Raw genomic sequence first — 13,654 nt, 5'->3', positions numbered from 1 at the left:
ATATTTGGTCATATTTATGTAAAACCTTTTACTCCACAGCCTATCCTGGCCCCAATCCAACCCCTCCAAACTGAGCCAACTAGTGTCATGGCATTTTTTGTTTTAAAATATTTAAATAGATATATATCCATTAATTATGTGTAGTAAGCTTTATGCAATTTTTAATTTTACGTTTATTGTATCATGGTACACATATTATTACGCACCTTGATTTTTTTTCACTCAGTATCATGTTTTCAGATCCATCCACACTGAAAAGTATTGAAATAATTCATGCCTTTTAACTACTAAATAACAGTTCATATATGAATATATTTTATTTATACTTATTGCAGTACACATAGGTAGTCTCCTGACATTGATTTTTCTGGTAAGAAACTCACCCAGAGAGAGTAATGGTGTTTCTTAAAGAAAGACCAAAAAATAAACTCCATGGTAATCTAAGAATTTAATTCTGTAATTATACAGAATGTGTCTCTAGATATATATTTATTTCTGTAATTGTGTATATGAATAATATAAATTCTTAACATTAGAATTATCTAAATATAGAAATATCTTAGTAATCATCATTTTTTCTTTTTTCCATCATCAGATACCTCAAGTTGAAACGCATTTTTTTGTGGAACTGTATGAAGTAACTGCTGGAGCAGCAATAAACAATAGTGCCAAATTTGTACAGATTAAATTCTTACAGAGTATTGAACCTCAAAGCCTCATGTATTTTTCTGTGGGTTCTCGGCTGCCAGTGTCTCACAAAAAGGCCACTTTAATCAGTTTGCAGGTGGCCAGAGATTCTGGGACAGGACTGATGGTGTCTGTTAACTTCAGTACCCAGGTAAGCATGGGCTATATATTAACATGCATTAAGGTTTTCTTCTTTAACGATAGCATGTGTAATGAAACAGAGAATAATCGATACATTATTTTCTGATGATTCCATCATAATTCACATTGTTTATTATATTAAGTTTTATCCTTAAAACAGTTCAATTTTTTTCACTTATATCATGTTTTAAAATGATAGTCTTTTGTATTGTTCTTTCTTTTGAAAAAGGTTATTATACAATGCAAGCTGTCTTACATAAATCTGTTCTGTAAGATCTCTAGAGAGTTAAAATTTCTTTACAATATCACTTTATCAAATCCAAAAAAAAGTAGGGGTCTTTATTATTGTTTATATCTGAACTAGTTGAAAATCTTCTCCAGAACTTCAAACACTAACTTGTCTTCATATTTCTTGAAATCCATGCGTTCATGAAGCCTTATTGCCACTTTTCACATCCATCCTATTAGGTGACATCAGTTGAAAGAGAGGAAGCAGGTGGCTATCCAGGGACTCAGAAGAGCAATGCTGTGTCACACTAAGTGACCAGATCCCAGGGTTGGTCCAAACAACACCATATACCTTTCCAGCATCATTTTTAAACTTTGTTTTAGCAGCAAAACTCTAATGTATTAAGACAAAAGGGTTATCTTACTTTGCTTGAAGCATGATAGTGGGGATTGGAACCTGCCCACCTTAGCCCTCGCTTTTTTTTTCTCCTTGACTCATAGAACTCCCAAGAAACCCAGGATGAAAACTCATCCTGGACAGTGCTGCCCTTTTCCCCTGTCTCAAGATTGCAAACCTGGTGGCTTTTTAGGCCTCAGGGTTTCAAAGGTGTTTTTTTTTTTTTTAAGTGCTGTTTAGTATGTGCTTGATTATGTCACTACTGAGTGGCTCAGACAGAGCATTCTGTGCATAAAATACAGCATATGTGCACTGCTTTGCTGTAGCGATCATGGGAATGAGGGATGGGAGATGAAGACTAAAGCTCTGGGCAGCAGGCTATCCTGGAAGCTTGTTAGGCAGAAAAGCTTGTCTTGATGACAGAGTCCACAGCTTGGCAGATGAGAAGACAAAAACTCTCTATTCTATGAGAATCTAGAAATAAACTGCATTATAAATAGCTCGGAAGTGGTATGAACACAAAAAGAATGATTCATAGTGGGGAGATTTTTAGTATTTCTTCTTTCGAGCACTTAAGATAGGAAGAGAAATGAGAAAAATTATGTGCTTCATTCTCCTTCTTCTCCCATGAAATTGTATCATCACAGACTCACTACTATGTAGAATGAAAGAAGAGGACTGGAGATGAAGAACAGATGAGGCACCTTTTAAGCTAGTTCACACAGACAGATAAGAGAGGAATTGAAGTTGCCAAAATAAGAATCTGAATGCCAGCATCTCTGTCATATTCACTTATATCCTTTCTAGATTCTTCATAAATGATTCCTTGCAAAACACATGATTCCTTGCAAATCACAAGTAGGTAACTCATATATAGCATTTTTATAACACTAGAAAAATCAACAGGAAGGATCCCTTCCTGTGGTGATGGAAAAGTTCTGTCTCTTGACTGTACCAATGTCGATATTCTGGTTGTGATCTATTACAGTTACCAACAAGAGCTACCGGGTGAAGGGTACAGGAGATCACTCTTTATTATTTCTTATAACTGTATATGAATTTTCAGTTATCAAAATAAGTTTAATTTTAAAAATTAGAAACAAAAGTTTCACACATCTGGCATGATTTATTTTCCCATCGTTTCACTGCCCCTTGTGTTTTCTCTTCTCTGAATGCTAGGCATCTATTGGAAGACAAAGACATAGAATTCTATTTTCCAGTAGCTGGCAAGAATGAGAAAATGATTGTGGACCAAAATGCTATTATATTGCAATGATATCAATCTTCATTTTACTTTAAATAGATTTTCAGGAGGTAGTTAAAACAGTAGCTGTCATCTACATACCCTGTGGTAGGTCAGCATTCCCAGTGCATAAATATTCTGGCCTTAGCATGAGTTCTCTTATATCTACATATTTATGATACAAAGTTAAGGGATATAAAGATTTGAGATAATGAAAATATCACTCATTCCAGTTATCATTAAATAATATAGGCCTATGGCTAAGCCAAATTTGAAAACCAGTTTCAAACGTGTGTACTAGCCCAAAGCACGTAAATTCAAGAAAGAACATGCCTTTCCTCCTTATTCTCATATTGCCTGTTCTATTCAAAGGCTATTTTCATATTGATTTCCATTGTTGCTTTTAAATTGCATAGTGCTGCTTGTTTTGTTTTGTTTTTTAATGTGTATGTTATACATACAAAACATTTTGTCTGTTCCCCCTCCTTTAAATGTCTGAGTTGTGAAATAAATACTACTGGAAAATAATAAACAGAACATATTTATACAGTTTATAGTAGTAAAGTCACCATCATCTAGCTTAAGAAACTCAGCTTTCACAGGATCATAGAACTAGCTGCCTTGAACCCTTTTCTGATGCTATCCTGCTTTTTCTTGGCAAGATGACCTCTCCCCACCTTGCAGATAACCACTATCCTGAATTTCATGTTGAATTATTCCCTTTCTTTTATTTATAGTAGTACCACCTATCATATGCTATTTAGGCTTACCTGTTTTGGAAATTAATCAAATGAGATTCTGCCAATTGTATTGTCCTATGGCATGCTTTATTGCGCAACAGTGTGTTTCTGAGAAATACTCATGTTGATGTGTGTAATTTTTTCACTTTTATTGTGGCATAGTATTCCAGTGGATACTTAATTTATCCATTCTGAAGCCAGTAGACTTTTGTGTTATTTCCTTCTGTAAGGCTTTTTTTCTACCACAGTGCTGCAGATGTTTTAAAAAACCCTTTTTCTTCCTTGATTTTTTGTTTTTTGACACAATTGTCACTTCCTCCTTCTAGAAACATGCTATTCTCCTTTGGTCTTCTGGAATACCACACTTTCCTACTCTTTGCTCACTGGCAGCTCCTTCCTGTTGCCTGTGTTGGTCTTCCTGACCAAAATCTGTGGGTGCACCTAAACTCACCCTTAGGTTAGACCAGGGGTCGGCAAACTTTTGAGATGGAAGAGCCGCCAGGGGTCAGCAAACTGCGGCTCGTGAGCCACAGGCTCTGAAGTAAAATTCAAAATGAAATAAAACTATCATAGTTTCATTTATAAAATTTTTAAAGGATATTATTCACATAATGGTGATTATATAAAAATATATTTATGGCTCTTGAATAATTTTTGAATTGTTGTGAGGGACAGGATTGGCTCTTCCAGGTGTCGGCAAACTTTTGAGAGAGAACGTACCCAAAGAGGTGCATTTGGCTTGCGAGCCACAGTTTGCTGACCCCTGGATTAGATCATCCAGATCTGTTTTCTTCAAATATTTGAATTTTTATCAACAGCCTTTTCACCACCCTGACCCCGATTCATATATCCAATTACTTCTACTTGACATCCTCATTTGAATGTCGAAAAGGCATCTCAGGCTTATGAAAAATAGCTCTTGATTTCTCCTTTAACAATATTTTCCCTAGTTTCCCACCATTCATCCAGGCAAACAGTTAGGAGTTATCCTCAATTCTCTTCCTCTCCACCCAACATTGAATTAACCAAAAAGTCCTACTGACTCTACAGTCAAAGTATATTCCCAATCCAAGCACTTCTTACTCTTTATATTTATACAACCCTACTTTAAGCTCCCATTATTTTTTGCATGAACTAATGCAGAACCCTCCTATCTCTTCTCCCTGTCTCTATGATCATCCCTGCTACAGCCTAACTATGCACAAGAATACACATGAAAATATGAAATAAAATGTGTCACTCTCCTGATGGAATCCTCCAGTGTCTTCCTGCCACACTTTGTGTAATGGACATACATGATCTGATCCCTGCCCAGTTCTCCTATATCAGATTCTTGTACTTTTGTCTTTCTTCCAATCATATTGACCTTCTGCCTCTTCTTCTAACAGTCAGAGATAGTTCCCACCTCAGGGACTTTGTAATTGCTGTTCCCTCTGCCTAGAATATTTCCCCTCCAGATCCTTATGTAGCCTGTTCCTTTGTATCACCTAGGTCTCTGTTCAAATATCCCATCAAGAGCTTCCCTGAGCAACCTTATCTAAAATAGTGCCTTACCATCACCCTGCATGCCCATACCTAGTCTTATTTTTCTTCATAGAATTCATCTTCATATAAAATTATATTGAAAATGCTATAACTTTTGTACTGTCACTGTCCTCTGCTAGGATAGGTTCCGATTCTGTTGATCACATCTGTATTCACAGTATGCCACCTGGCCATGTACTAGGAGTTTCATATTTGGTGACTCAGTAGTAACTAAATGCACATGACTTTGGTTCTTCCTTGACTAAATTCTCATGCTTCAATTTATAAAAAACTTTTAATAACCAAAATTTGTAGAAATTCAGAGGTATGCATGCCCAAGGTTGTTATTCTTTAGGGTATTTTCATCTAAGTGTAAACAACAAGAGACCACTTTCTTCTGCTTTCTCCTGTCTCCTCTCTCTCTGCCTTTACTTCCCCAGACCCCATCTTCCCAAAATTTCTAGATGAGAATGAAAATGTAATCATTCCCTCTTTTCCTCCATACTTAGATTTTGTAGCAAGTGTTATTTAAAGCACAATTTTTAGTATGTTCACAATTGGAGAAATTCTGTAAGGCAATAGTGACGTTTATTTTCTAACTCTCTTGATCTATTTTTAAGGCATCTATCTTTCCTAACCTCATCACTGTGCGATGTATATTTATCTCTCTAATTTATCTTAGGAGATCAGAAAAAGTATAAAACCCCATGTTTTATGTAATAATATTGTTATGGCTCATCAGTTTGTTTAAGAGAAATTGAATTTGTTTGAAGAATAAGAATTTGTTTAGGACAAGGTCAGAAGCATTACAGTTTCACTGGAGTGGTGTTGTTTAATTTCTAGGAGTTGAGGAGTGCTGAAACAATTGGTCGTACGCTCATATCTCCAGCTATCTCTGGGAAGGATTTTGTGAGAACTGAGGGCACCTTGGTCTTTGAACCTGGCCAGAGGAACACCATATTGGATGTCATCCTAACCCCAGACACAGGATCTTTAAATCCATTCCCTAAACGTTTCCAGGTTGTGCTTTTTGACCCCAAAGGTGGAGCCAGAATTGATAAAGTGTATGGGACTGCTAACATTACTATTGTCTCTGATGCGGATGCACAGGCCGTTTGGGGGCTTGCAGATCAGCTCCAACAGCCCCTGGATGGTGACATTCTCAACAGAGTACTCCACAGCATCAGCATTAAAGTGGCCACGGAAAGCACAGATGAACAGCTCAGTGCCGTTATGCATTTAATAGACAAGGTAAGTAAGAAGGAGCCCTTGCAAATGTCAGTAGTTGGTTTAGTAAGTTTTGGTGAATTAAAAAAAAAATAAACAACAACAACAACAACATATACACAGTAATAGTGTGAGTTATTATGAAATTATAATAGAGTGAAATTTCTGAACCTAAGAGTGGAATTCATTGTATCTGACGCTGTATGCCTGCTTGGAAACCTGAGTCATCAACTCAGAGTGAGTGATGAGTAATGTACTCTAGCAGGAAGGGCAGCCCAGTGACTGCAAAGAGGCACCAGATGTCAGAAGCTGCGGGGTCTGTCTGATTCTCTGGAAACAGGATGAATAGCTTTTGAAATTGTGTCTCTGTTTCTGGAGTCCATAAAAAGAGACCTTGAACTTCATTACTTAATAGGTCTTCCTGTTTAAATGCCATGGAACAGCAGCTATTGCCCTCTGCTTGTTCTTGACTCCTCCTGGGCGCTGAAAACTTTCACAGAAAAGGAGAACTCGGGGATGACCACATGATTTCAGGCACTCACATCGGTGTGGACTCAGACCAACCAGGTTTTATTTTAAGCCTATTCATTGATTTACACTTTTGCAAAAGATGGAATTCAATGGCAATGTTAGATCCTAGGAATGTAAATGAAAGAAGATGTCTAAAAATAATTATTACTAAGGGAAAAAGACCCTTGTGGGGGTGTCTTTGGGGCTTTCTTATCAAGGTATTTCTTATCAATGTATTTATAAGTAAAAGCTTTTGAGTGCCTACATATGAATTCCTAAATACTATATTTCTTACACAGTGACCTTTAGGTACTTAAAATGTTTACACTGGATTTTAGATCATCATGCCTAATTTACTTATTATGTTGTCCCTTAAAATACAGTGCCTGAGTGGTAGAAAAGAACATTATAAAGCACACAGGCAGGAAGAGGAGGACTTGCCAAAGAGCTTGTAAAGCAAAGAGAAGTGACTGCTGTTTCACACAGAGTTCTAGAGATCATAATTCACTCTGGGAAATTGTGTTACTTTTATTTTCTAATGATGCAATGGCATAGGACAATAACAAGATGATTTTGGTGAAGAAGATGGAAAGAATGTACAGTTAACTACATTTTAGAATACAAAACCTCATTTTGTATGATTTAGATATGACATAAGGACTTTTGCTATTTTTTTCTCAGTAAATTATATAAGAGAGCTGCATACTATTGGTCAAGAATGACGAGTAGTGCATCTTGACTATTTTTAATTGGGTCAGTCATGAATAATGAAACTGAATTATGAAAGATGCTCCTTTATTTTTTGTTTGTTTTGTTTTGTTTTTTAGCTGAGCCATCCTGCCACCTGTTGGCAGCTCAGCTCAGGCTGTGAATCAAACCGGCGACCCTGTTGCTCAGCATTCACACTCTTGAGCGAGCTCTTAACCAACTGAGCCACTCAGCCGGCCCAAAAGATGCTCCTTTAGAAAAATATAGCTAACTTTTTTTTTTTTTTAAGATTTTATTGGGGAATCAGGGGAAAGGAAACAGACAAGTTGCTGTTGTTTTGTTCTTCAATCTAGTTGTGGAGGATGTCGCTTCACTGGCCCAAGTTGGCACCATCATTGCGCTCTTCCCGGGTGAGGCAGATCAGTCGCCGGCTTCTGGACGGCCGCTCACTGCGGCTGCTGGCCACTCACGCTGGTTGCTGGCTACACACGGTAGCCCATGGCAACCCACTGCCACAGGGGCTGCAGCCTACGCCATCGCCGGCAACCCCCGGCAGCCCAGCTCCAGGTTGAGCTGTTGTTCAGCATCTTAGCTGTAGAGGGCAGTGTCACTGGCCCTCATATGTGGGATCCGAACTGCTAGCATCCCGAGCCAGTTCTTAACCAACGTGCCACTCGGCCGGCCCTAGCTAACTTTTTTTAAGTAACTGTTAGCAAACAGTATGATTTTTTTGTCATGTATTAAAATAATTAATATGAACTAAGTAACCCAGGAATTTTTAGAGGAACAAAATATATCTCATGTTATAAAATATTGTAAAATCAATTAGAAAACATTATTTGAATGCTTAAATGAAAAATTTTAATATATATATTTTTAATTAAAGTTTATTGGGGTGGCAATTGTTAGCAAAGTTACATAGATTTAGGTATACAATTCTGTAATACATCATTTTTATATCACATTGAAAATTCTAACTGAAGTAGCCTTTGCTCTGGTTATTTTCAAATCATGTTGTTACTACAATTTTTTTAATATTATGGTATATTTTCTCATACTATTTTTATATGTCAATACTAAAATCTGATGATTTGAATGACTGACTTATTATTCAGTAGTTTTAGATATTATATATGATGTATGTATTATAATATGTATTATATAAAGAAAACTGAAAATTTTACTGAGTAACATAAAATATTTGAATAAATAGAAATCTTACCTTGTTCAGCATTAGGAAGACACAGTATTATAGAGATAACAGTATTCTTTAAATTAACCTATGCATGCAATATAATATTTATCAAAATATCAGTAAGTTGTTTTGAAATTTTTTTTTTTTTTATCCTGGACAAAATGATGCTGTAGTTCACCTGGCAGAACATACATGTGAGAATGGGCAGAAATTTTCTGAAAACAAAGAAAAATGAGAGAGACCTCACCCTACCAGATAGGAAAATAAATTATGAAGTTGTAGATTAAAATGGGGTGGCACTTGGGCCGACCGAGTGGTGTGTTGGTTAAGAGTTGGCTTGGGATGCCAGCTCTGAGCAGCAGAGTCCCGGTTCAGATCCCACATGAGGGCCAGTGATGCTGTACTCTCTACAGCTAAGATGGTGAACAACAGCTTGACCTGGTGCTGGGCTGCCATGAGTCGCCGGTGATGGCGTAGGCTACAGTGAGGCTGGCAGACAGCTGGCATGAGCTTTCGTGAGCGGCTGTGAGCAGCTGCCCAATGGCCGGCGAGTGACTACTTCACCCGGGAAATGCGCAATTATAATACCAACATGGACCAGTGCAGTGATGTCCTCCACAATTAGACTGAAGAACAAAAAAAGGACAACAACTTGTCTGTTCCCCTTCCCCGATTCCCCAATGCTGTTCCCCTCTCCCTATTCCCCAATTAAAAAAAAAAAATCTTAAAAAAGAAAATGGGGTAGCACTAGTGTATGCATAGACCTTCAGATAGATGGAAAAGAATAGAAAATACAAAAATAAACACAAGCACATATGAAATTTTATATATGAAAATGGTGATATTTCAGATAAATGGGTCAAAAATTATAATTCTGCAAATGGTTTGAGACAGCTCATTTAACCATTTGAAAGAAAAATAGAGCTGGATCACTATCCTGAACCCTGCTCCAAAGTAAATACCAGACAGATCAGAGATTTAACTGTAAAACTGAAACCGTGAAAGCAGAAAACATGGACACATCATTTTTCATATATAAGTTCGAAGTGAGGAAGTTCTTTCAAAAGCATAAATCAAAACCCAAAAGTTATAAAGGGAATGATTGATAAACTTGACCACATAAAGTTTAAATAAAATATCTCTGCATATACTACAAGCAAAGTCAAAAGACCACTAATGGTTATATGTCAGATATAGCTCAATCAAACTGGGGGGAAAAGTAAGAAAAAAACCTAACTAATAGGTGTAGGGAATATTTGTTCAAATACATTTGTAACAAGAATTTTTGTTTCAGCGTTATTTATAATAAAAAAAATTGAAAAAATAATAGCCATTTAGTGGGGCCTCACATGTCCACAAAAGGCAAAAAAAGTTCATGTTTATTATTTGTTATAAATAATGAGAATTATAAGTAATGAGAATAAGACACTGATAAAATAGGCACTACAAATGTAGATAATCACATATAGTAGGGTTGAAATTTTAGCAAATAAAATACAGGCTGCTCAGTTAACTTTGAATATCAGATAAACAATGAATACATTGTTTAATATATCACAAAATAAAAAATTAATCTTATTTGCATGCACTATTTGGGGCATTCAAATAATTATTGGTTGCTTATCTGAAATTCAAATAGAGTCACCTATACTTTATCTGGCAACCATTCATATGTTTCATATGTACTTAATATATACTCTAAGGTATCCTCAAACTGAGGAGTAGAATTTCCAAATACTGGGTAGTACTTCATTCTATTGTATAAGGTCTTGTATTTTAAGTGAAATTGTTTCATATTTGTAACTTTTATTTTCCCCCAGATTCTAACTCCTTTGAAACAGAAGCTACTTGATTTATTTGTTTATTTATTTATTTATTTATTGAAAGAGCTCAATAAATTTTACATATTATTCTTATATTCACTAGAACTCACTACTTGCATTCAGAAGAAACAAATGTTGTGCTAAAAAGAGCAAGAACTTTTTTTTTTAATTAAAGTTTATTGGGAAGACAATTGTTAATAAAGTTACATAGGTTTCAAGTACAGTTCTGTAATACATCATCTATGTATCACATTGTGTGTTCACCATCCAGAGTCAGTTCTCATTGCCTCACCATATATTTGATCCCTTTAACCCTCATCTACCACCCCACCCCTTACCCTCTGGTAACCACTAAACTAGTGTCTGTGTCTGTGAGTTTTTGTTTCTTCATTTGTTTGTCTTGTTCCTTTGTTGTTTTCAGTTTTATATCCCACAAATCATTGAAATCATATGTCTTGCTTATTTTGCTTAGGAGCAAGAACATTGTATATGACTCATTGTAAAAAGTTTTTGGATGAAAGTCAGCTGTGGATTTGGGCAAATTTTTGCTATGACATAATATTTCTAGCCTTTGATTTTCTTAGATATGGTGCAGTATGTTGCAATGAGAATTATTTAAAACACTGTAAGTTATTTAATAATAATAGCCAGGCTGCTGGATATGATATGCACATTTTTAATTTTTTAGCATTTTGGATTCCAGGTTATTGAAGCTTGGTAAAACATGAATCAGGAAGCGTTGCCCCTAATATTGTGTTCTGGAACACTTGAAAGGACACAGGACTATGTTCTGCGAAAATTTGATAGACTCCCCTCCCCGCCCAAAGGTCTTTGTTGTTTTCTCTCCTGACATAAAAAATTTTCCCATGGTGATTCAGGCTCTCTACTTTTTTGTAGATAATTTGGGGGTTCTTTTTATTGTTTATGTAAAATGTCCTTTATAGCCAGAATATTTTTTCTTATTATATACTTTTTTATGTTATATATATTATGTTTCAAGACTTATTTTTTCACATTTATTTTGTAATCACACTAACAATGATGTAAACTTAGCTCTATATTTTACTGCTTGGTTTTGTATTTCATGCTTGCAATAATTTTGGTGGACTTTTCTGCAAACTGAGTCACTTTTTGTTATTTTAGGACAAGCTAGTGGGGGATGTTTTGAGTCTGGGCAGGGTGGCTGTCACGAGTGTCTCCTGGGCCATTCACCATCTCTGTGCTTTTAGACAAGTGAGGTATTCTCTTTCTGCCTCAATTTCCTTGTCTGGAAACAAAACAAAATAATACTGGTACCTCCCTCACAAGATTGTTGTGAGAATTAGAGAAGTTAATATAACATGCTGAGAATAGCACCCACACAAACCAAGGGCCTTCTGTGTGTGCATGTGTGTGTGTGTGTGTGTGTGTGTGTGTGTGTGTGTGTGTGTGTGTTTTACTCAAAGAAACTGGCTTTTGCCCTTGAATATGAATGAAAGGCTGGGGGCTCTAGAATTCTTGGGTCATAGCCTTTAATTCTTAAAACTTCACATGTTTCTCTGGTGGCTTCTGTCATTTCATTTGCAAAAGCATCTGATGTCAAACTGAATGTTTGTTCCTCTGTTAGTAATTTTTTTCCTATCTGGTTTCTGGTAGGGTTATTTTTTAACTCTTAAATAATAATATTTAGAAATCACCAAGATACATATGGTGGTGTTTCTTTTCCTAATTTTCTCTGGTATAAAACAGGCTTTGCATTTTTAGATCGCATTATTTCTTTAGCTTATCAAGGAACTGGTTTTCTTTCCTTCTGTCGGCTTTTTTTTTATGTGCATGTTATATCTTACGGATTTGTCCTATCTGTCTGTTATATTTTCTCTGAGTTCTGGGAGAATTTCTTGCGCTTATTTTCCCATTAACATATTCAGTTTGTTTCAGTATCCAATGGTTCTCATTGTTGCCATTGTAATTTGTCCTCCATTGTAAATTTTTATTCTGTACCTTTATCATCTTTTCCTTGTGGATTAGTCTCTATTCTTCCTTATTATCTTTGAGATGGCTACTCTTATAAACTTAGATCTTGAGTTCAGCTATCATCTTGACACTGTATAGATAATATACCTCTAAAAAATATGGGGAACATGGGCCACTTCCTCAGTGAGCTTAACTAGTAGCTGTAACAGACAAATAATTTGTGTTCTCACAAATTCATTAATAAAGGTACGTGCAAATTACAAAGAGAGTGATCATGTATATGATAAGGGAGGCGGGGCACAGTGTAGAATTCCCAAAGTGATGACGAATTTGGATTTTGAAGAATTAATAGGGACTTCTCAGGTATATAGGAGTAGAGTAGAATAACAAGTCAATGGCTTCACACTCATGCCTAATCAGACTACAAAGACATGGTCCCCATCATTCTGGCAAGGAAAAATAAATATCATTATGGTTATTTTTTTCTTACTCTCCTTGTCCTTCAAACAGCAAATAACCAAGCCCTTTAAGGTAGCAAGGCTCATGCCTACGGATAAAGGTAAGAAATAGTGTCAGGAGCTCTTGACTATTCTTAGTTGGAAAAGGATTTTTCTCACTTGATATTTTAGAATTTAATATGTGGTGGCTTTTGTTTATTGAAACACAGGTAATCAAGAATAATCTTCTATTATGGATAATTATTCTTGTATTTATTTCCTTAATTGCTGGTCAAAAGAATAAGAACCCTTGGGGTAGATGTAAAAGTGAGATTAATTTTGACTCGTGATGTTGACTATTGTAGTTGAAAATAAGTGATCCATGCAATGATTTTGAGCTTTATCTAGTTATTAAATAGAAATATTTTGGTAATTATGACTTTTCTTCATTAATGGCTATTTTCAAAGTACAAATGGATGTATTTGAAATATAACTTTGATAGTGATTTCTTTTAAATTCTTCATAGGTTCACCCTTATTTTGTAAATGGTAATAACTGTCAATAAAGAACACATGTTGTATTGTATCATACATATCATGTAAGAAGTTTATTTTTAAAGATATATTTTCATACTTGGATTTTTTTCCAGATAACTGTTGAAGGAAAAATTCAAGCATTCAGTATTGAAAGCCGAAATCTTTTCTACGAGATTCTTTGTTCTCTTATTAACCCAAAGCGCAAGGACACCAGAGGATTTAGTCATTTTACTGAAGTGACTGAGAATTTTGCCTTTTCTCTGCTGACTGATGTTACCTGTGGCTCTCCTGGTGAAAAGTAAGT

General features: G+C 35.7%; 1 protein-coding gene across 1 annotated transcript in view; it reads left to right on the top strand.

Moving 5' to 3' along the window:
• The window catches only part of ADGRV1 (adhesion G protein-coupled receptor V1), a 548,236-nt gene that overhangs the window by 229,968 nt on the left and 304,614 nt on the right, over positions 1-13,654 (top strand). Inside the window, exons 71-73 of the mRNA XM_019641108.1 lie at positions 596-838; positions 5,804-6,211; positions 13,464-13,648. Of these exons, the coding sequence (XP_019496653.1) occupies positions 596-838; positions 5,804-6,211; positions 13,464-13,648 (836 nt within the window). The remainder of the gene's footprint in view (positions 1-595; positions 839-5,803; positions 6,212-13,463; positions 13,649-13,654) is intronic.

This window comes from Hipposideros armiger, unplaced genomic scaffold (assembly GCF_001890085.2).
Source record: "Hipposideros armiger isolate ML-2016 unplaced genomic scaffold, ASM189008v1 scaffold_57, whole genome shotgun sequence".
NCBI classification, from domain to species: Eukaryota; Metazoa; Chordata; class Mammalia; order Chiroptera; family Hipposideridae; genus Hipposideros; species Hipposideros armiger.
Note: the sequence above shows the minus strand (reverse complement) of the source record. Positions and strands in the feature narration are given on the sequence as shown.